The 21,166-nt window shown below is 45.5% G+C and overlaps 1 protein-coding gene across 1 annotated transcript in view; it reads left to right on the plus strand.

The window, feature by feature from the left end:
• Window positions 1-19,815, plus strand: part of TTC34 (tetratricopeptide repeat domain 34) — a 159,820-nt gene extending 140,005 nt beyond the window's left edge. The window contains exon 8 of the mRNA XM_082273299.1: window positions 19,280-19,815. Coding sequence (XP_082129425.1) covers window positions 19,280-19,801 — 522 coding nt within the window. The 3' untranslated portion in view covers window positions 19,802-19,815. The remainder of the gene's footprint in view (window positions 1-19,279) is intronic.
• Window positions 19,816-21,166: the final 1,351 nt, after the last annotated feature.

The raw sequence follows: 21,166 nt of genomic DNA on the forward strand, positions 1-21,166 counted from the left end.
CATCCTTTTTGGGGTGCAGTGAACACAATCTTTGTGGGGTGCAGTGAACACAATCTTTTTGGGGTGCAGTGAACAAAATCCTTTTTGGGGTGCAGTGAACACAATCTTTTTGGGGTGGAGTGAACACAATCTTTTTGGGGTGCAGTGAACAAAATCCTTTTTGGGGTGCAGTGAACAACATCCTTTTTGGGGTGCAGTGAACAAAATCCTTTTTGGGGTGCAGTGAACACAATCTTTTTGGGGTGCAGTGAACAAAATCCTTTGTGGGGTGCAGTGAACACAATCTTTGTGGGGTGCAGTGAACACAATCTTTTTGGGGTGCAGTGAACAACATCCTTTTTGGGGTGCAGTGAACACAATCTTTTTGGGGTGCAGTGAACAAAATCCTTTGTGGGGTGCAGTGAACACAATCTTTGTGGGGTACAGTGAACAGAATCTTTGTGGGGTACAGTGAACACAATCTTTGGGGGGTACAGTGAACACAATCTTTTTGGGGTGCAGTGAACAAAATCCTTTGAGGGGTGCAGTGAACACAATCTTTGTGGGGTGCAGTGAACACAATCTTTTTGGGGTGCAGTGAACAAAATCCTTTTTGGGGTGCAGTGAACAACATCCTTTTTAGGGTGCAGTGAACACAATCTTTTTGGGGTGCAGTGAACAAAATCCTTTGTGGGGTGCAGTGAACACAATCTTTGGGGGGTACAGTGAACACAATCTTTTTGGGGTGCAGTGAACAAAATCCTTTGTGGGGTGCAGTGAACACAATCTTTGTGGGGTGCAGTGAACACAATCTTTTTGGGGTGCAGTGAACAACATCCTTTTTGGGGTGCAGTGAACACAATCTTTTTGGGGTGCAGTGAACAAAATCCTTTTTGGGGTGCAGTGAACACAATCTTTGTGGGGTGCAGTGAACACAATCTTTTTGGGGTGCAGTGAACAACATCCTTTTTGGGGTGCAGTGAACAAAATCCTTTTTGGGGTGCAGTGAACACAATCTTTTTGGGGTGCAGTGAACAAAATCCTTTGTGGGGTGCAGTGAACACAATCTTTGTGGGGTGCAGTGAACACAATCTTTTTGGGGTGCAGTGAACAAAATCCTTTTAGGGGTGCAGTGAACAACATACTTTTTGGGGTGCAGTGAACAACATCCTTTTTGGGGTGCAGTGAACACAATCTTTTTGGGGTGCAGTGAACAAAATCCTTTGTGGGGTGCAGTGAACACAATCTTTGTGGGGTACAGTGAACAGAATCTTTGTGGGGTGCAGTGAACACAATCTTTGGGGGGTACAGTGAACACAATCATTTTGGGGTGCAGTGAACAAAATCCTTTGTGGGGTGCAGTGAACACAATCTTTTTGGGGTGCAGTGAACAAAATCCTTTGTGGGGTGCAGTGAACACAATCTTTTTGGGGTGCAGTGAACACAATCTTTTTGGGGTGCAGTGAACAAAATCCTTTTTGGGGTGCAGTGAACAACATCCTTTTTGGGGTGCAGTGAACACAATCTTTTTGGGGTGCAGTGAACAAAATCCTTTGTAGGGTGCAGTGAACACAATCTTTGTGGGGTACAGTGAACAGAATATTTGTGGGGTGCAGTGAACACAATCTTTGGGGGGTACAGTGAACACAATCTTTTTGGGGTGCAGTGAACAAAATCCTTTGTGGGGTGCAGTGAACACAATCTTTGGGGGGTACAGTGAACACAATCTTTTTGGGGTGCAGTGAACAAAATCCTTTGTGGGGTGCAGTGAACACAATCTTTGTGGGGTGCAGTGAACACAATCTTTTTGGGGTGCAGTGAACAAAATCCTTTTTGGGGTGCAGTGAACAACATCCTTTTTGGGGTGCAGTGAACACAATCTTTTTGGGGTGCAGTGAACAAAATCCTTTGTGGGGTGCAGTGAACACAATCTTTGTGGGGTACAGGGAACAGAATCTTTGTGGGTTGCAGTGAACACAATCTTTGGGGGGTACAGTGAACACAATCTTTTTGGGGTGCAGTGAACAAAATCCTTTTAGGGTGCAGTGAACACAATCTTTGTGGGGTGCAGTGAACAAAATCCTTTTTGAGGTGCAGTGAACACAATCTTTGTGGGGTGCAGTGAACACAATCTTTGTGGGGTACAGTGAACACAATCTCATACTTCTGAAGATTTGAGGGTGCTGCCTGTTCCATACTCCTCCTCCTACTGCTCAACCATCCTTTTAGGGGTACAAACAATAGTAATTGGGGCCTAGTGGGGTGGTGTATGTGTGAGATACATACACTTTCTTTTTGATCATATTTTCTATTCCGCTATTCAATTAAAACCTTTGGGGATCAATTAAATTGCGTGATAGTCTGTGTCGGTACGTGTGAGATCCACCTTTCCAAGTTTTTGGGGTTCATCTCATACTTCTGAAGATTTGAGGGTGCTGCCTGTTCCATACTCCTCCTCCTACTGCTCAACCATCCTTTTAGGGGTACAAACAATAGTAATTGGGGCCTAGTGTGGTGGTGTACGTGTGAGATACATACACTTTCTTTTTGATCATATTTTCTATTCCGCTATTCAATTAAATCCTTTGGGGATCAATTAAATTGCGTGATAGACTGTGTCGGTACGTGTGAGATCCACCTTTCCAAGTTTTTGGGGTTCATCTCATACTTCTGAAGATTTGAGGGTGCTGCCTGTTCCATACTCCTCCTCCTACTGCTCAACCATCCTTTTAGGGGTACAAACAATAGTAATTGGGGCCTAGTGGGGTGGTGTACGTGTGAGATACATACACTTTCTTTTTGATCATATTTTCTATTCCGCTATTCAATTAAAACCTTTGGGGATCAATTAAATTGCGTGATAGTCTGTGTCGGTACGTGTGAGATCCACCTTTCCAAGTTTTTGGGGTTCATCTCATACTTCTGAAGATTTGAGGGTGCTGCCTGTTCCATACTCCTCCTCCTACTGCTCAACCATCCTTTTAGGGGTACAAACAATAGTAATTGGGGCCTAGTGTGGTGGTGTACGTGCGAGATACATACACTTTTTTTGATCATATTTCCTATTCCGCTATTCAATAAAAACCTTTGAGGATCAATTGAATTGCGGGATAGTCTGTGTCGGTACGTGTGAGATCCACCTTTCCAAGTTTTTGAGGTTCATCTCATACTTCTGAAGATTTGAGGGTGCTGTCTGTTCCATACTCCTCCTACTCCTCATCCATCCTTTTAGGGGTAGAAACAATAGTAATTGGGGCCTAGTGTGGTTTTGTACGTGCGAGATACATACACTTTTTTGGATCATATTTCCTATTCCGCTATTCAATAAAAACCTTTCTAGGGCAAGATCTTAAATTACAGAAATATGAGGAGACCGTCAAATAAGGGCCGTGGCCTGGGTCGTGGTGCTGCTGGTAGAGCTCCTGTTGCAAGGAGAGGACGTGGTCGATCTGTGCCAGCTACACGCACAAGTGAAACACCTTCCTCAAGTGTGAGTAGGCGACAGAACCTGCATCAGTATTTGGTAGGGCATCATACGCCCCTAGAAGTGATGAGGCCAGAACAAGTGGAGGCGATAGTAGATTGGTTTGCTGCTGACAGTGCCTCCAGTTCCTTCACATTGTCTCCCACCCAGTCTACTGCAGAAAGGTCACAGTTGGCACCTGCAGCCGATGTCCAACCGTCTTTCACCTCACCCCCTTGCAAATCAGGCAAGCAGTCTGAGCCCCAAGCCATACAGCAGTCTCTTCTTCTTTTTGATGACTCTGTCAGCAGGGTTTCCCAGGGCCATCCACCTAGCCCTGCCCCAGAAGTGGAAGAGATTGAGTGCAGCGATGCCCAACCACTTATTTCTCAAGATGAGTACATGCAAGGATCATCGCAGCACGTCTCCGATGATGACGAAACGCAGGTGCCAACTGCTGCGGCGTTCAGCATTGTGGAGACCGACAAGGAGGGCAGGGGTGAAGACTGGGTGGAAGATGATGTGGAGGACGATGAGGTCCTCGACCCCACATGGAATGAACGTCATGCAGGTGACCTGAGTAGTTTGGAGGAAGAGGCGGTGGTCGCACAGAGCCACCAGCACAGCAGAAGAGGGAGCAGGGTGCAGAAGCGGAGCGGCCGTGCCCTAGACACTACGCCTGCTACTGCCCAACGCAGCAAGGGAACGAGCGCACCAAAGTCAGCTCAAAGGAGTTCTCTAGCGTGGAAGTTCTTTAGAAAATGTGCTGATGACAGGACACGAGTGGTTTGCACCCTGTGCAATCAGAGCTTGAAGCGAGGCATAAACCTTCTCAACCTGAGCACAACCTGCATGATCAGGCATCTAAGTGCAAAGCACGAGCTGCAGTGGAGTACACACCTTCAAAACCAAGAAACGTCTCTGGCTCATCCTGCTTCCTCTTCTGCTGCAGTCTCGGCCGCTCCAGCCACATCTGTAGTGATACCGGCACCTGCCACCCCGCAAACAGACGATCTGTCAGCAACACCACCACCTGGGTCACCAACAACCATCTCCACAATGTCCCGTGGAAGCGTTCAGCTTTCCATCTCCCAAACACTTGAGAGGAAGAGGAAGTATCCCCCTACCCACCCGCGATCCCTGGCCCTGAATGCCAGCATTTCAAAATTATTGGCCTTTGAAATGCTGTCATTCCGTCTGGTGGAGACGCACAGTTTTAAAAACCTTATGTCGGTGGCTGTCCCACAGTACGTCGTGCCCAGCCGCCACTACTTTTCCAGGCAAGCCATCCCTTCCCTGCACAACCAAGTGGGGGAAATAATCAGGTGTGCACTGCGCAACGCCATCTGTGCCAAGGTCCACCTAACTACCGATACGTGGACCAGTAAGCACGGTCAGGGGCGTTATATCTCCCTAACGGCACACTGGGTAAATGCAGTGGCGGATGGGCCTGAGGCGGATAGCAATTTGGCGCATGTCCTTCCACCACCGAGGATTGCAGGGCGCTTCAGTTTGCCTCCTGTTCCTAACTCCTCCTACTCCGCTTCCTCATCCTCTACCGCCTCCTCATCCGGACAGCGTAACACCTTCACCACCAACTTCAGCACGGCCAGGGGTAAATGACAGCAGGCAGTTTTACAACTTGCCTGTTTGGGGGACAAACCACACACCGCGCAGGAGTTGTGGAGGAGCATGGAACAGCAGACAAATGAGTGGTTGCTGCCAGCGAGCCTCAAGCCCGGCCTGGTGGTGTGCGATAACGGGAGAAATCTCATAGCAGCTCTGGGCCTAGCCGGTTTGACGCACATCCCTTGCCTGGCGCATGTGCTGAATTTGGTGGTGCAGAGGTTCCTTAAAAACTACCCCGATATGTCAGAGCTTCTGCAGAAAGTGCGGGCCGTTTGTGCGCACTTTCGGCGTTCTCACCCTGCTGCTGCTCGCCTGGAGGAGGAGGATGAAGAGGTAACATTTCCAAGGCTTTCAGGGCAGTCATTCGCAAGGGGCTCCGAGGGTGGGTTCCTGCACACACAAACGCCAGGGACACAATTGTCCAGCAGGGGCACAGTTCTGGAGGATGAGGAGGAGGAGGAGCTGGAGGAGGAGATGGAACCATGTTCACAGCAGGGTGGCACCCAGGCCAGCTCATGGCCATCACTGGTGCGTGGCTGGGGGGATACAGAGGACACGGACGATACACCTCCCACAGAGGACAGCCTTTCGTTGCCTCTGGGCAGCCTGGCACACATGAGCGATTACATGCTGCAGTGTCTCCACAACGACCGCCGAGTTGCCCACATTCTAACTTGTGCTGATTACTGGGTGGCCACGCTGCTGGATCCCCGTTACAAGAACAACGTACCGTCCTTAATTCACTCACTGGAGCGCGATCACAAGATGCGCGAGTACAAGCGCACGCTGGTAGACGCCATGCTGCTGGCATTCCCATCTGACAGCGGGGCCGCAGTGGAAGCACAAGGCAGAGGAGGAGGAGGAGGAGGTCGCCAACGCAACCAGGGCACCGCCAGCACCTCAGAAGGCAGGGTTAGCATGGCCGAAATGTGGAAAAGCTTTGTCAGCACGCCACAACAAACAGCAGCACCAGCAGCTCAGATGGAACGTCTTAGCAGGAGGCAGCATTTTACCAACATGGTGGAGCAGTATGTGTGCACACGCCTACATGTAGTGAATGAGGGGTCTGCCCCCTTCAACTTCTGGGTCTCCAAATTGGGCACATGGCCTGAGCTTGCCCTTTACGCCTTGGAGGTTCTGGCGTGCCCTGCAGCCAGTGTATTATCTGAACGGGTATTTAGCACGGCTGGGGGCGTTATAACAGACAAGCGCAGCCGCCTGTCCAGAGACAATGTGGACAAGCTCACGTTCATTAAAATGAACCAGGCATGGATCCCACGGGACTTTTCCGTACCTTGTGCAGAATAGCAATGGATATCGACCTTACCCACCCATTGTTTCATTTTTGCTCTTTCTCACTCTTTTGGGGTGTACCCTCATTTAAAATTTGTGAAAAGAAGCAGTGTTGGCTACCTCGTCCTCCTCCTCAGGGCCAGATTAACGTAGGGGCTATTGGAGCTGCAGCTCCAGGCCCCTACCTTTTATATAGGCCCCGGGTTGGCCATATTCACTGTTACCGCTCTTCTGTCACTTGTAAACACAGAAGTCTGGCTTCTATGCTCGCTTCCCGAGGCAGCACCCTCAGAACCTCCCCACACAGCGCGAAGGCCGGACAAGGAGGGACAGTTGCCGATGCATGGATGTGTTTATGGGCTTCAGAGACAGCATCCCATGTTGAATTAGGCATGCATGGCTGCACCCTTCCTCCTCTGGGTGCATGGCAAGGCACGGCCCTTAAGGCCCTTCAAAATCCTCAGCACCAAGCCCATGATGCTCTTAATCCGGCCCTGGTCCTCCTCCACCGCCGCTTCCACCTACACCGCCCATAGGTGTGCGCAGCCTATTGCATTAAGGTGTGCACCCCAAAGTTGAAATACACATGCATGTGTTTGCCAGCAGGGAGAGTAATGTATCGGGGCCATGTACCTGTAGGCAAAGAGAAATAGAGCAGAGCAGGTCCGAGGGAGATCTTTCCCATCTCCTCACTGGCAATGCTATGTGCCCTAGGTGATTAGGGTGTGCCCAGGCACACCCGGCACACCCTGTGCGCATGCCTATGTCACCGCCACATCCACCACCACCTCAACCTCCCTCCTACTCCATATGGGCCTCGTCCTTCAGAGATGAAGAAGAACATTGTTTTATTTTTCTGTTTTTTGTTGTTGTTTTAAGTTATTTCCCTATCCACATTTGTTTGCAGAGCACTTGCCATGCTCTTAATTACGTTTTGCTGCCATTTGCAGCACTCTAGCCCTTTCCTTTGGTGTTTTAGAGCCATTTTAGTGCCTTAAAGTTCGGGTCCCCATTGACTTCAATGGGGTTCGGTGTCCGGGAAAAGTTCGGTAAAAGTCCGGGACACGGACCCGGACTTTTTTTTTAAATTCGGCCGAACCCGTCGAACACGGACATCTAGGTGTCCGCTCAACCCTACTGATGAGTTATTGTTTGTTAAGGACGCAGCGGCTGGCTTCCCAAGCAACCAGCTATTCTTCACATAGATTTCAAATTGGTTGATCATTTTTCGACTGATCCGAATTCAAATCGTTCCGAAAAATTTGGAATTAGTTAGAAAATTAATAAACTAAACTAAAGTAAACTAATTTGAAACTTGAAATGAAACAACTTTTTCCGATCTGCACATGTTAATGTTTAGCTCCTGCAATACGGTAGAGTGATATTTCACACATCTGCACTCAGTTTACACTCACAAAGGGACATGTATCATTCTGATTGAAGTCGAGTGTCAGCAATCAATGTTTTACAATAAATATGTTCCTCGGATAGCACAGATCAGATGGAGTCAACATTCCTGAAATAGAAGTCACACCACACAATAAAAACATGGCATTCCCTGTGGTATGTCAGAGTTCAGTCCTCTCTACTGGATGTCACAGCTGCTCTTTGTGGCTTTATTACCCAAGCCCCTCAGCAGCTGACCTATGGGACAACCACTTCGGATGTGGGAACTGCGGGCTCCTTAACTGGAATTTTATTGCAGTCTTGCTCCTGAATATTGTGAGAAGAGAATCAGAGTGTTTTTATTGTAACATTTCATAAAACTTTATTTTTAGAGGCTGGAAGACCAGTTATTATAGCAATGATCATTTCCTAGTATGAATGGGGGAGATTAAGGGACAGCTCCATGTCACTCCAGTTGTCATGGTCAGGGGTCAGGCTCAGAGACCAGTAGGTACAGCAGTAGAGAGGCTCCCACCGACCAGCAGGATAGATATACAAGCAGGTCACCCTGGCAGATGATGCAGGCTCATTTGAGCTATGGGGTATAAGCACTACCAACTATCCACCAGAGCTCCTGATGGTGAACATGGGTTATGCTGCTTGTTAGCACCAGGTCACAGTCCTCAGGATTGCCTCACCAGGTGCAAGCAGATATAGCAGGTAGGGATCAAGCAGAAGTATAGTCAGTCAACAAGCCAAAGGTCATTGCAATAGTTGCAGGTTGGGATCAAGCAGAAGTGCAGTTGAGGAGCAAGCTAAAGGCCAGTAACGAGTGATAGCAAAGAAACCGATGGCAGCAGGAGTGACAAGAGCAAGATATTGGCTGGAGAGAGCACAATGATGTGGCAAACAGGAAGTGCAAAGGCATGGCTTAAATAGGAAGTTCATGGGAGGAGCAAAGGGTTTAAGGTTCACCAGAAACATGATACAAGGCAAGACTGTCCAAGGAATTATCCTGGGAGTTGTCCCACATCTCAGGTGGCTCAGCAAGAAGAGATACTACCAGATATAGCAGAGCTTGCAGGTTCAGATCTGGTTCCTGATACCAATTCTGTTTTGTCCATCTCTAATGATTTGACCCTCTTTTTTAAATCGAAAGATAATTTATTGGCTGCTGTTGGAAAAATCTTAATTTCAACTTTCATTCTTTTCTGCATAACTAAAGCCCCAAAAGCTCCTGCGCTCAACAGAGATGTGGTGGCGGAAAGTCTCCATGACTCCGGGTATATGTACAGATTATGCTGCCCTCCTGGGGTCAGGAGAAACCCAGTGGGGTGGAGGAACTTGACTGGCCTGCACAGAGTCCTAACCTCAACCTGATAGAACACCTTTGGGATGAATTAGAGCGGAAACTGCAAGCCAGGCTTTCTCTTTCAACATCAGTGCCTGACCTCACGTATGCACTTCTGGAAGAATGGTCAAACATCTCCATAGACACACTCCTAAACCTTGTGGACAGCCTTCCCTAAAGAGTTTAAGCTGTTATAGCTGCAAAGGGTGGGCCAACTGAATATTGAACCCTACGGACTAAGACTGGGACGCCATTAAAGTTCATGTGTGTGTAAAGACAGGTGTCCCAATACTTTTGACAATATAGTGTATATGATAGAAATTATAGGTATAGGTAGAAATTTAGAAATTAAATGGTAATCAAATAATTACATGCAAGTTCTATTACTAAAAACAATCATGGGACGTTTTTGCTCAAACCCTCAGAACAGTGTGCTTGGCTTGAACTGGCATGTCTCAATAGACCTGTTCAGCTGTGAATGAATCATGGTCCTCGTGCCGACTGGGACTTTCGTAACGTTTACACACACTCTCCAGAGCAACGTAAAAAAAAAAAAAATGTCATTTACTAATTCCTTTCAGACCTTTTTTCTTGATACAGCTGTGGTGTATGAGTTATACTCAAATTACTTTCAATGGGTAATGAACCCTGCTGAAAACATTGGCTTTTTACTATTGTTTTGCTTAGAAGAAAATCCTTTACACTGCTTTCCACATTCATGGTTGGTTAGGTGTTTTGGAGGATTTGGGGTTTTCTGTAAAAGGGTTGATTCCACTGCTAGAATCTTTTGTCACTGGAAGATAGGAAGGGCTAGTGTTGGGGTTGGGATAGAGAGCATAGGTTTATAGTTGGAGATTACATGGAGGGTTAAGTTTGGGTTAGGTAGGATTAATGTTAGGGTTTATGAGGAGGATTAGTGTGAATGTATGTGGTAGGGTTGGGATTACAGGGGGACTAGTTTGGGGTTGGGGTACAGAGGATCGATTTATATTTGGTGTTTTTAATGGGGGGCTAAGGTTTGGGTTACAGGTAGAGTTGCTGTGAGGGTTGATGAGGAGGATTAGTGTGAATGTATGTGGTAGGGTTGGGATTACAGGGGGACTAGTTTGGGGTTGGGGTACAGGTAGAGTTGCTGTGAGGGTTAATGAGGAGGATTAGTGTGTAGGTAAATGTTGGGGTTGTGATACAGAGGCTAGATTTATATTTGGGGTTTACATGGGGGAAGGGGGTTAAGGTTTGGGTTACAATTAGGGTTTATGAGAATTAATGTGTGGGTAAGTGTTAGGGTTGGGATTACAAGGAAGGCTAGAGTACAGATAGGTTTATATTTGGGGTTAAGGTTGGCGTTAAAGATAGTTTAACCACTTTACCAGCGGAGGATTTTGCTGTCTTACGTCCAGGCCACTTTTTGTGATTCGGCACTGTGCGAATTTAACTAACAATTGCGCGGTCATGCAACGCCGTACCCAAACTACATTTACGTCCTTTTTTTCCCCACAAACAGAGCTTTCTTTTGGTGGTATTTGATCACCTGTGCGATTTTTACTTTTTGCGCTATAAACAAAAAAAGAGCGTAAATTTTGCAAAAACAACAATATTTTTCACATTTTTTTATATGAAATTCCCCCCCCCCCCCCCCAAAAAAATGTAAAAATCAAAATTTTTTATAATTTTAGGCCAATTTGTTTTCTGCTACATATTTTTGGTAAAAAAATCACAATAAGCGTATTTTGATTGGTTTGCGCAAAAGTTATTGCGTTTACTAACTAAGGGAAAGATTTTTGTCGTTTTCTTGTGTTTTTTTTTTTTTTAACGAGTAATGGCGGTGATCTGCAATTTTTTTTGCGGGACTGCGACATTGTGGCGGACAGATCGGACCCTTGACTGACATTTTTGACACTTTTGGGGGTACCAGTGACATTACTACAGTAATCAGTGCTATAAATATGCACTGTTAGTGTAAAAATGACACTGGCAGGGAAGGGGTTAATTTTTATTGGTGATCAAGGGGTTAATGTATGCCTGGTGCTTACTGACGTGTGTGGGGGGAGGGGACTAAGGGACACAGGGACAGATCGCAGGTTCAGATATGCTGAATCCTGCAATCTGACCCTGCCTGTCACTTAGGAGATCAGCCCGCTTTGTTTACACAAGCGGGCGGATCTCCACATTCGATTCCCCGATGATTGGGGAAGAGCGGCGGTGATAACCGCCGCTCCTCCCCTGGCCCGACTCCCGCTGTGACTGAATACAGCGGGAGCGAGACTCCGGCGGCGCGCGCGCGCCACCGAGAGAGGGGAATGTCTGGCGACGTAGGTCTACGTTGCCAGACGTTATTGAGCCACTTTGCCGCAGTAGAGCTCTAGTGAGCAGCGGTAAAGTGGTTAATTAATATTAAGATTTCTGAGGAGGATTACTGTGTGGGTAAGTGTTAGGGCTGGGATTATGGGGAGGGCTAGGGTTGGGGTACAGAGGATGGGTTTATATTTGGGGTTTACATGGAGGGTTAAGGTTGAGGTTACAGGTGGGATTAATGTTAGGGTTTGTGAGGAGGATAACTGTGAGGGAAAGTGTTAGGGTTGGGATTATAAAGGAGGGCTAGTGTCAGGGTCAGGATGCAGAGAATAGGTTTATATTTGGGGTTAATGTTGTGGTTACAGAGAGGGTTAGTGTTAGGGTTTATGAGGAGGATTAGTGTGAAGGTATGTGTTATGGTTGGAATTAAAGGGAAAGCTAGTGTTGGGGTTGGAATACAGAGGATAGGTTTTTATTTGGAGTTTACACGAGGTAGGATTATTGTTAGGGTTTATGAGGGGTACTAGTGTGAGGGTAAGTGTTAGGGTTGGAATTACAAGGAGGGTTAGGGTTGGAGTACAGAGGGTAGATTTATATATGGGGTTTACCAGGAGGGTTAAGGTTGGGGTTATAGGTAGGATAACTGTTAGGGTTTATGAGGAGGATTAGTATGAGGGTAAGTGTTAGGGTTGGGATTATAAGAAAAGCTAGTGTTAGGGTCCATGTACACGGGACGTTGTTAAAAGTCCCTTTGAATGCTGGAATTTTTAGGACGTTTGAAACGTCCGTTCGGTTGCGTTTGTACCCGCGTTTAGCGGGCGTTTGCGTTTAGAACCATTCCTAGAGGTCAAAAAAATTATTCCCCTTTAAAATGGAAAAACGCGAACGCTAAACGCGGGTCATCGCGTTCGGACGCGTTCAGACGCGTTCGGTCACGTTTTTGCGTTTGAAACGCCGGGAAACACACGTTCAAATGCAAATAATTGCGTTCTAAAAAAAAGTCCCTGAACGCAACTGCCTGCAAATGACTGTAAACGACCTGGTGTACATGGACAGATAAGATAAAATGTAGATGGGTTCAGGGGCTTCTGAAAAAAACGCCCAACTGCTCCTAAACTGCCATTTCCAGCATCCCGTGTACATGGAGCCTTAGAGTTGCAGTACAGACGATAGGTTTTTAATCGGGTGTTTATATGAAGGCTTAAGGTTTGGGTTACATAGGATTCATTTTAGGGTTTATGAGGAGGATTAGCGTGAGGGTAAGTGTTACAGTTGGGGGTTTGAAGTGTTAATGTTAGGGTTACAAATAGGGTGTTAAATGATTAGAGTTGCGGGTAGCATTAAGGGTAGGTATACAAGGTAGATTAGTGCAAAGGTCGGGGTTGTATGAAGAGTTGGGGTTAAGGCAGTGATTGCAGAGAGTCTGGATCCTCTATGGCCAGTCTAAGGTTTTAGTTAAGATGAAGGGTTGGGTTGGGGGTTTGGTGAAGGATCTTTTTTACCTTCCACCTGAAGGGTAAATGTCCACAGGCAACCAAAGATTAAAGTTTCTTTAGTTCATATAAAGACAGATGTTGGCAAACAAGAGTTATACTATAAACTATAGTTGTGGAATTATTAAAGTGTATGTCAACGCAAAATAAAAGAAAAAAATGCTTAGTCCTTCTCTGGAATAAATGAACACAATGGAGTTGTATCTCTTTGCTACAATTACAGGAAAATACTGTTGATGTGCCAGAAATATAGTGAGCCCCTACCTTCCTCTTTGACGTGACAGCACAGTTTTGAATTCTTAGGCATGTGGTGTCAGCCCTGCCTACTTTATTTCTGATGGGATTTCAAAGAACACTGCTCCTCATCTCCTAGGCCTCCTCATCTTCATAGCCCCTCCTCCTTATCTCCCCCCCTTCTCATCTCCATAATCTCTACTCCTTCCCCTTCATTATCTCCATAACACCTCCTCCTCACCCCCCCCCCCCCTTCCTTCCTCATCTCCTCTCCCCTCTTTATTTCTGCCCCCTCTCTTCTGTACATAACTCTGTTTCCTTCCCCTCATCATCATCTCCGCAATCTCTACTCCTTCCATATCTATCCCCTTCATCATCTCCAAATCCCCTCATCCTAATTTCCTCCCCCCCCCCCCCGTCTCTAAAAGCCCTCGTCCTCATCTCATCTCCTCCCCCCTCCTTATTTCCATAGCTCCATTTCCTCATCTCCTCAACCTCATATCCACAATCTCTATTAGTTTTCTCCGTCCCCCTTCATCATCTCCATAACCGCTCGTCCTCATCTCCTCTCCCCTCCTCCTCATCTCCTCTTCCCTCCTCTCTCCCTCTCCCCTCCTTATTTCCTCTTCTCCATAACATAATTTCCTGATCTCCTCCCCCTCCTGATCTCCACAATCTCTACTCCTCTCCTTCTCACCATCCCCGTCATCATCTCCATAACCCCTCCTTCTCTTCATTTCCTCCCACTCCTCATATTCAAACCCCTCCACCATATCTCTTCTACCTTCCATTTTTCCTCCACCTGCTCATCTCCATAACCCCATTTCTTCATCTCCTCCCCCTCCTATTCTTATATCCCTCCCCCTCTTTATCTCCATAACCCCTCCTCCTTATTTCCTCCCGCTCCTCATTTCCTCTCCCTTCCATATTTCCTCCTCCTGCTCATCTCAATTACTCCATTTCCTTAACTCCTTTCCCTCCCTTTCTCATCTCCCTCCCATTTCTCATTACCACGACTCCTCCTTGTGTGCTGGCAGAGAGTGCAGGAAGTTATCAGCTAACAAGATTTCTGGAAAAACAAACAGATATTTTTTGCAATTATTAACCACTTAAGCCCCTTCCTGACCAGGGCCTATTTTATTGGGGGAGGTGGTTGAGTCAGGGATCTCCGAACTACGGCCCTCCAGCTGTGGCGGAACTACACATCCCATGAGGCATTGTTAAAGTCTGGCATTCACAGACTAGGCATGATGGAAATTGTAGTTCATGAACAACATGAGGGCCATAGTTTGGAGACCCCTGGGTTAACCACTTAAGCCCTGGAGGATTTGGCTGTTTTTGCGATTCGGCACTGCCTGATTTTAATGGACAATTGCGCGGTCGTGCAACGCTGTACCTAAACTTATTTGACGTCCTTTTTTTCCCACAAACAGAGCTTTCTTTTGGTGGTATTTGATCACCTGTGCTATTTTTAGATCATGCGCTATAAACAAAAAAAGAGCGTCAATTTTGCAAAAATAACAATATTTTTCACATTTTTTTATATGAAATTTCCAATAAAAAAAATGTAAAAATCTAAATTTTTTAACATTTTAGGCCAATTTGTTTTATGCTACATATTTTTGGTAAACAAAATTGCAAAAAGCGTATTTTGATTGGTTTGCGCAAAAGTTATTATGTTTACTAACTAAGGGAAAGATTTTTGTCATTTTTGTTGCTTTTTTTTTTAACGAGTAATGGCGGCAATCTGCGATTTTTTTTTTGCGGGACTGCGACATTGCGGCGGACAGATCGGACCCTTGACTGACATTTTTGACACTTTTGGGGTTACCAGTGACATTACTACAGTAATCAGTGCTATACATATGCACTGTTACTGTAAAAATGACACTGGCAGTGAAGGGGTTAACTTTTTTTTTGAGAGAGAGAGGGGTTAAGTGTGTCCCTAGGGGCGTGATCCTAACTGTTATTGGATGTGGCTTGAGATGTAAGAACAGAGATCAACGGTCCTACATAGCAGAACCGTATGATCTCCATTCTTACACAGGGGAGAATGACAGGCGGCTTGGTTTACATTAGCCGCCTGCCTTTCTCCCGGTGTAACGGACAATCGCGAGTGCCCGGCGGACATCGGGTCCGCCGGGCACATGCGCGGGGGGGGGGTCCGTGACCAAGGGGGAGCGGGAGCGTGCCTCCGGCGGCGCGCTCGCTCCCTAGACCCTCACAGGCTAGCGACGTAGTCCTACGTCGCTTTGCCTGTGAGGGGCTGACCGGCGCAGTAAATAGTCGTGCGGCGGTCGGCAAGGAGTTGTACCAAAATGTTTCTTTTAGGTAGCTGCTGACTTTGAATATAGAGACACTTACCTGTCCAGGGATCCAGCGATGTCTTCAACCGAGCCGATTCTTCAAACTGCTTCCAGTGAAGGCGTCTATCTTAAATAAGGGGAACTAGCCCAGCCGGTTTTCTACTGCGCATGCAGGAGCCATGCTGCACTTTCTGAATGGTCCGGCAGTCTTCTGGGACTTATAACGTGGGGGTGAAGTTCTACTTTAAATCCAGCAGCAGATCTTAAAGGTAGAGAACAGCAAGAGTTCAAAGATTCTCTGGAGTTCAGATAACATGCAACCATCTCTAACTTTTTTTTTCGTGGTCTATGTACTCTGGTGAAAGCTCTGCATCTATTAGGCAGCAATATAGTTTCCTTTTCATGTGTGTTATGGTAATTATTTTGCATGTTTGGTAAAAGAAGGTGTGGGGCCCATGTGTTTGAGGTGAGACCCATTTCATACAGCAGGTTCCATGGAGCTCTAGGGTTACTCTAGTCTAGAGGTTGCTAGGGGTTCCTTGAGCAATGAGCAATTTCTGGCTCTCAAAGAAGTTCCCAACTGACACCATTGATCCATTTAGCTATCTATAAGGGGGTATTTCTTCCCAATGACCACAAGTGTAAAGCAATTTCTTCTCACTAACCATCACAATAATGGATCACGAGTTGTAGATCTAATCGTTTTTAGCAGGGGTTACCTGAGACCAGAAAGTTACTTAATGGGTTATTCTGGGGTATAAAGGTTGAGAAAGGCTGCTGCAGTGCCAACAATGGGGCATTATTTCTCTCTAGGATACCAAATGATGCCAGGAAAATTTCCACTCCAACTGCCAACAGTTTTGCCCCTCTAAGGTCTAAGGTCTGAAAGACAAAAAAACAGCCCTTTGTTTAGAAACGCTGGAGACCCCTGTCCTTTAACAACAAAACCAGAGCTATCTTTCCACTTTACTCAGGTAGAAAGGGAGTTAGCTTGAATGGAGAGGAATATTCTACCCAAAGACTGGATCTTCTGGTAGGAACTGTATACAGTTGGACTTCAGAGACATACTTCTGCCAATGGAGCTGAAAGTTATTCCCTTTTTTGAGGTCCACAAAGCATATGTCCACCTAAATCTCTTAATTCCATCTCCACCTTGCACTATACTGCCATGTACTAACAAATTGCGAAATCAATAATGACTGCACATTAGTCAACAATAAATTCTGCAGTCCTCGTCTACCTCTGTTGCCCCTAGAAAAGCAACAAACACAACCCCTTGCACGGCAGAGGCATTCAATTCTCAATTTCTCGATTTTAACTTGTTTTTCACCTCATTAGTATCCTCTTTCTTCCTCACAAGTCATGACACTTTTCATCTTCCTCTGACAACAAGTTGCCATCTTGTCACATGATTGTGCTAATACACTGCAACCCGCCGCACACATGAACTCTCCAGCTTGTTATCGTGACCCCACTTAAGATCTGACAGGCGGGCAGCCCGGCTCTAGTCACTAAGATGTAATTCTAAGAAATGCATTACAAGACAATCATGTCCTAATGAAACATTCTACCGCTACTAGCCAAGAAAAAACTGGGGTCATTCTACGTACCAGTCTTCAGCCATACAACAGAGGCCCCTGGAGGGAAAGAAAGAAAGAAAGAAAGAAAGAAAGAAAGAAAGAAAGAAAGAAAGAAAGAAAGAAAGAAAGAAAGAAAGAAAGAAAGAAAGAAAGAAAGAAAGAAAGAGAAAGAAAGAAAGAAAGAGAAAAAAAGAAAACAGTGGATGGAGGGAGAGAGGAAAGAAAGAAAGCAAGAAAGAAAGAGAAAAAAAGAAAACAGTGGATGGAGGGAGAGAGGAAAGAAAAAAAAGAGAGAAAACATTCGATGGAGGGAGAGAGGAAAGAAAAAAAAGAGAGAAAACATTCGATGGAGGGAGAGAGGAAAGAAAAAAAAGAGAGAAAACATTCGATGGAGGGAGAGAGGAAAGAAAGAAAGACAGAAAGAAAGAGAAAGAAAGAGAGAAAGAAAACAGTGGATGGAGGGAGAGAGAAAAGAAAAAGAAAAGAGAGAAAACATTCAATGGAGGGAGAGAGAAAAGAAAAAGAAAAGAGAGAAAACATTCAATGGAGGGAGAGAGAAAAGAAAGAAAGACAGAAAGAAAGAGAAAGAAAGAAAGAAAGAAAGAAAGAAAGAAAGAAAGAAAGAAAGAAAGAGAAAGAAAGAAAGAGAGAAAACAGTGGATGGAGGGAGAGAGGAAAGAAAGAAAGAAAACAGTGGATGGAGGGAGAGAGGAAAGAAAGAGAAAGAAGGGAAGGAAGGAAACAGTGGATGGAGGGAGAGAGAGGAAAGAAAGTCAGAAAAGTGGATAAAGGGAGAAAGGAAAAGAGGAAAGAAAGAAATAAGGAGAATAAACAGGGATAAAGACAAAACTGTGGATTTATGGAGAGAAGAAAAAAAGATAGATGGTTAGATAAAAGTTACAAAGAAAGAAAGGAGAGAGTGGGGGAAAAAAAGGAGGAATGAAAGAAAGAGAAAAAGAAAGATAAATGGGAGAAAAATAAAGGAAGTATGGGTGGATAAAAGAAGGAACAGTGGATGGAGGGAGAGAGGAAAGAAGAAAAGAAGGGAAGGAAGAAAAAATGAAAGGCAGAAGGAAGGAGGGAGGAGTGGAGGGAGGAAGAGATAGAGAGAGGGAAGGAAATAAGGAAGTAAGGGTAAGTAAGTGGAAGGGGAAGTAAGGGTAGAAAAAAAAGAGGGAATCTTAAAATAAAAAGAAAGGTGAGAAAGAAACATGAAGTATAGAAGGAAAAAGGGAACAGTGGATGGAGTGAAAGAAGAATGAACGATAGATAATTAGATAGATAAAAGTTACACAGAAAGGAAAGGAGGGAGTGAGGGAAAGAAAGAATTAAAAGAAAGAGAAAAAGAAAGATAAATATGGGAAAAATAAAGGAAGGAAGAGTAGAAGGAAAGAGGGAACAGTGGATTGAGGGAGAGAGGAAAGAAAGAAAGTGGGAAGAGTGGAGGAAGGGAGAGAGAGAGGGAAGAAAAAAAAAAAAAAGAAAGGGTAGAAAAAAAGAGGGAACAGTGGATGGAGGGAGAGAGGAAGGGAGGAAAAAAAGAAGTGAAGGAATGGTGAGAAAGAAGAAGGAAGGAAAGGTAGAAGGAAAGAGGGAACTGTGGATGGAGGGAGAGAGGAAGCAAGGAAAGGATGAAAAAAAAAGGAGGAGGCTAGAAGGAAAGAGGGAACTGTGGATAGAGAGGAAGAAGAAAGACAGAAACATAAATAAATAACGGTTACAGAGGAAGGAAAGGAGGAAGTGATGAAAAAAAGGAGGGAGTGAGGAACAAAAGAAGGAAGAAAAGAGAGATAAAGAGGAAAAAACAAAGGATGGAAGGGTAGAAGGAAAGTGGGAAATGTAGATGGAGGGAGAGAGGGAGTAAGGAGGGAAACGTGGAGAAAAGAAAGAGGAAACAGTGGAGGGAGGGTGGAAGTAAGAAAAGGAAAAAGAAATAGGTGGAGGGAAGGAGAAAGGAAGGGAAGGTTGGATGGAAGTGAAAGGAAATGAGGGGGAGGGAGGAAGGAAAAAATTACTCAAATTAGAGGATCAATAATGAGTAGCTGAGCAGCTATCATGTACTGAAATAAGGAAACAAGGCCATCCTTCGTCTTCCTGACACCTTTTATTGGAAAGTTTTTTTTTATTTAGTAAAAATGTGTGACTTGTCCTGCTTATTGTCATCATTTTCTTGTCTTCTTCCAGTGCATACTTACATCTGATGGGTTCCTACATGGCATTACAGAAAGCTCTTTTTCTTCTAAAACCTCCTACTCATTTATCATTACAGATCGCAGGACAAGAAGGCAATTCCCTTTTCCAGGAGAGCCATTATGAAAAAGCCCTAGAATATTTCTCCCTGGCCGTCATCTCCAGCAACAATAACCCCAAGTACCTCCGTCTCCGTGCTTCATGCCTCATCCACCTTGGAGATTATAAAGGCGCAGTGACCGACATGGACATGGCCATCCAGCGGCACAGCGCAAATGATCTGAGGACTCAAATAGAGGACTTCTGCTTTAAGGGCCGCTTACTGCTTCTGGACGGTGAGGAGGAGGCCTCTTGCCGACAATATGTGAAGGCGGTAACCCTGGATAGAACGTTTGCATTGGCTGCCATTAACGATTCTCCGGGAAGGACGAGGCTGACGCAAATATTCAGCCAAACAGCGCATAAATATTTTGAGCAGAAAATGTTGGAAGAGTCCTGGAAGCTGACTGAATGCGGACTGATTATTGGGGAAAACAACCAGGAGCTGAGGAAATTGAAGGCAAAGATTAAACGGGAGGCCTCTGGATGTATTGTGCATTGATTAGAAGTGGACAAAAATTTAATTTTATTAGGTTTAGATGGAATAGGGAATGGTTAAACCCTATATGAATTTTTTTTATCAGCAGGAAGCCAAAGGAAATCTCTCCATAGTCAGTGGAAGTTGTCATCGAAACAGGTGTTCCCAGTGGAAAATTTCCTCTCTGTTTCGGTGACAGCTGTAAAATGTTGGTTTTTCCTTTGCTTTCCGTCCCGGTGATGATGGTTACCAGCAATCCAAACCATTAAGTATCTGTCTTTCACTCCCAGTGCCGGTGAGTACCGTCACACCAGGATAAGACCATAAAGTACAGAAGTGCAGAAGAGACGATAAAGTACAGGATGAGAGCATAAAGTGTCTCCCCATCATGGACACAGACAACAGTTAGCCCCTTCCTGTCCCCTTCCAGGTGACCCTCTAAATGGGTCTTATTAAAGGGAGCTGGAACAGATTTCCCCATCATGTGATCACTGACGTCCCAATAGTTTCTGATCACAAACAGAGACCTAAAGCTGTCTGTGACAGCTTGGTTTTTGTGGTGGGAGCATGCAGTGAGCACACTCCCAGCAAAGAAACCTTAGCCCCCATGGACACATATGTGTAGCATGTGGGCATTAAGGCTTACCATCCCTGGCCCTGTACATCTGTGTTACATGGTCCCTGTGATTGGCTGTCACAGTGGTCACATGATCGGTACAAAGAGCAAATGACTCCTGCGCTTAAGGGGTGGTCTTGCGGCTGGTATCCGGAAAATGCGATTCAGGTCAAATTGTAGTAAATTCAGGCTGTGCATGCCACTCTCAACGGGTCGTGGTAACCCAAAGAAGATACTGGAAAAGAGAAATGGACAGAGGGCGCACCAGCCTAGCGCATTATCTTTAAAACAATTTATTGTAATAGACATGTCAGAGCTCTGATGAAGGGGGAACACCCCGAAACGCGTAAGCGGTAATTTGGAGGTCTACATCCTTCCACGGCCTGCGGCAGCTGAGGATGCCCAGTGGAGACCCCTGGTGGTCCCTCATTGTTATTGCCCGTGTTTCATAATCGTTTTGTGAGTATAATGTGTATACATGTCTATTACAATAAATTTTTTTAAAGATAATGCGCTAGGCTGGTGCGCCCTCTGTCCCTTTCTCTTTTCCAGTCACATGATCGGTGGCCTGTCCCATCAGCTCCCAATCAAAAACAAGGATCGGGAGTTGTCTGACAGCTTGATCACTGTGCTTGTAGCATGCTCTTAGCACAGAAAACCCAGCCCCCATGGATGCATACTCTATAATGTCAAAAGTTTGGGTTCACCAACCTTTACACACACAAGAACTTTAATGGCATCCCAGTCTTAGTTCGTAGGGTTCAATAATGAGT

The sequence above is a fragment of the Pelophylax lessonae genome, assembly GCF_965119305.1.
Source record: "Pelophylax lessonae genome assembly, chromosome: 12".
In the NCBI taxonomy this organism is placed as follows: domain Eukaryota; kingdom Metazoa; phylum Chordata; class Amphibia; order Anura; family Ranidae; genus Pelophylax; species Pelophylax lessonae.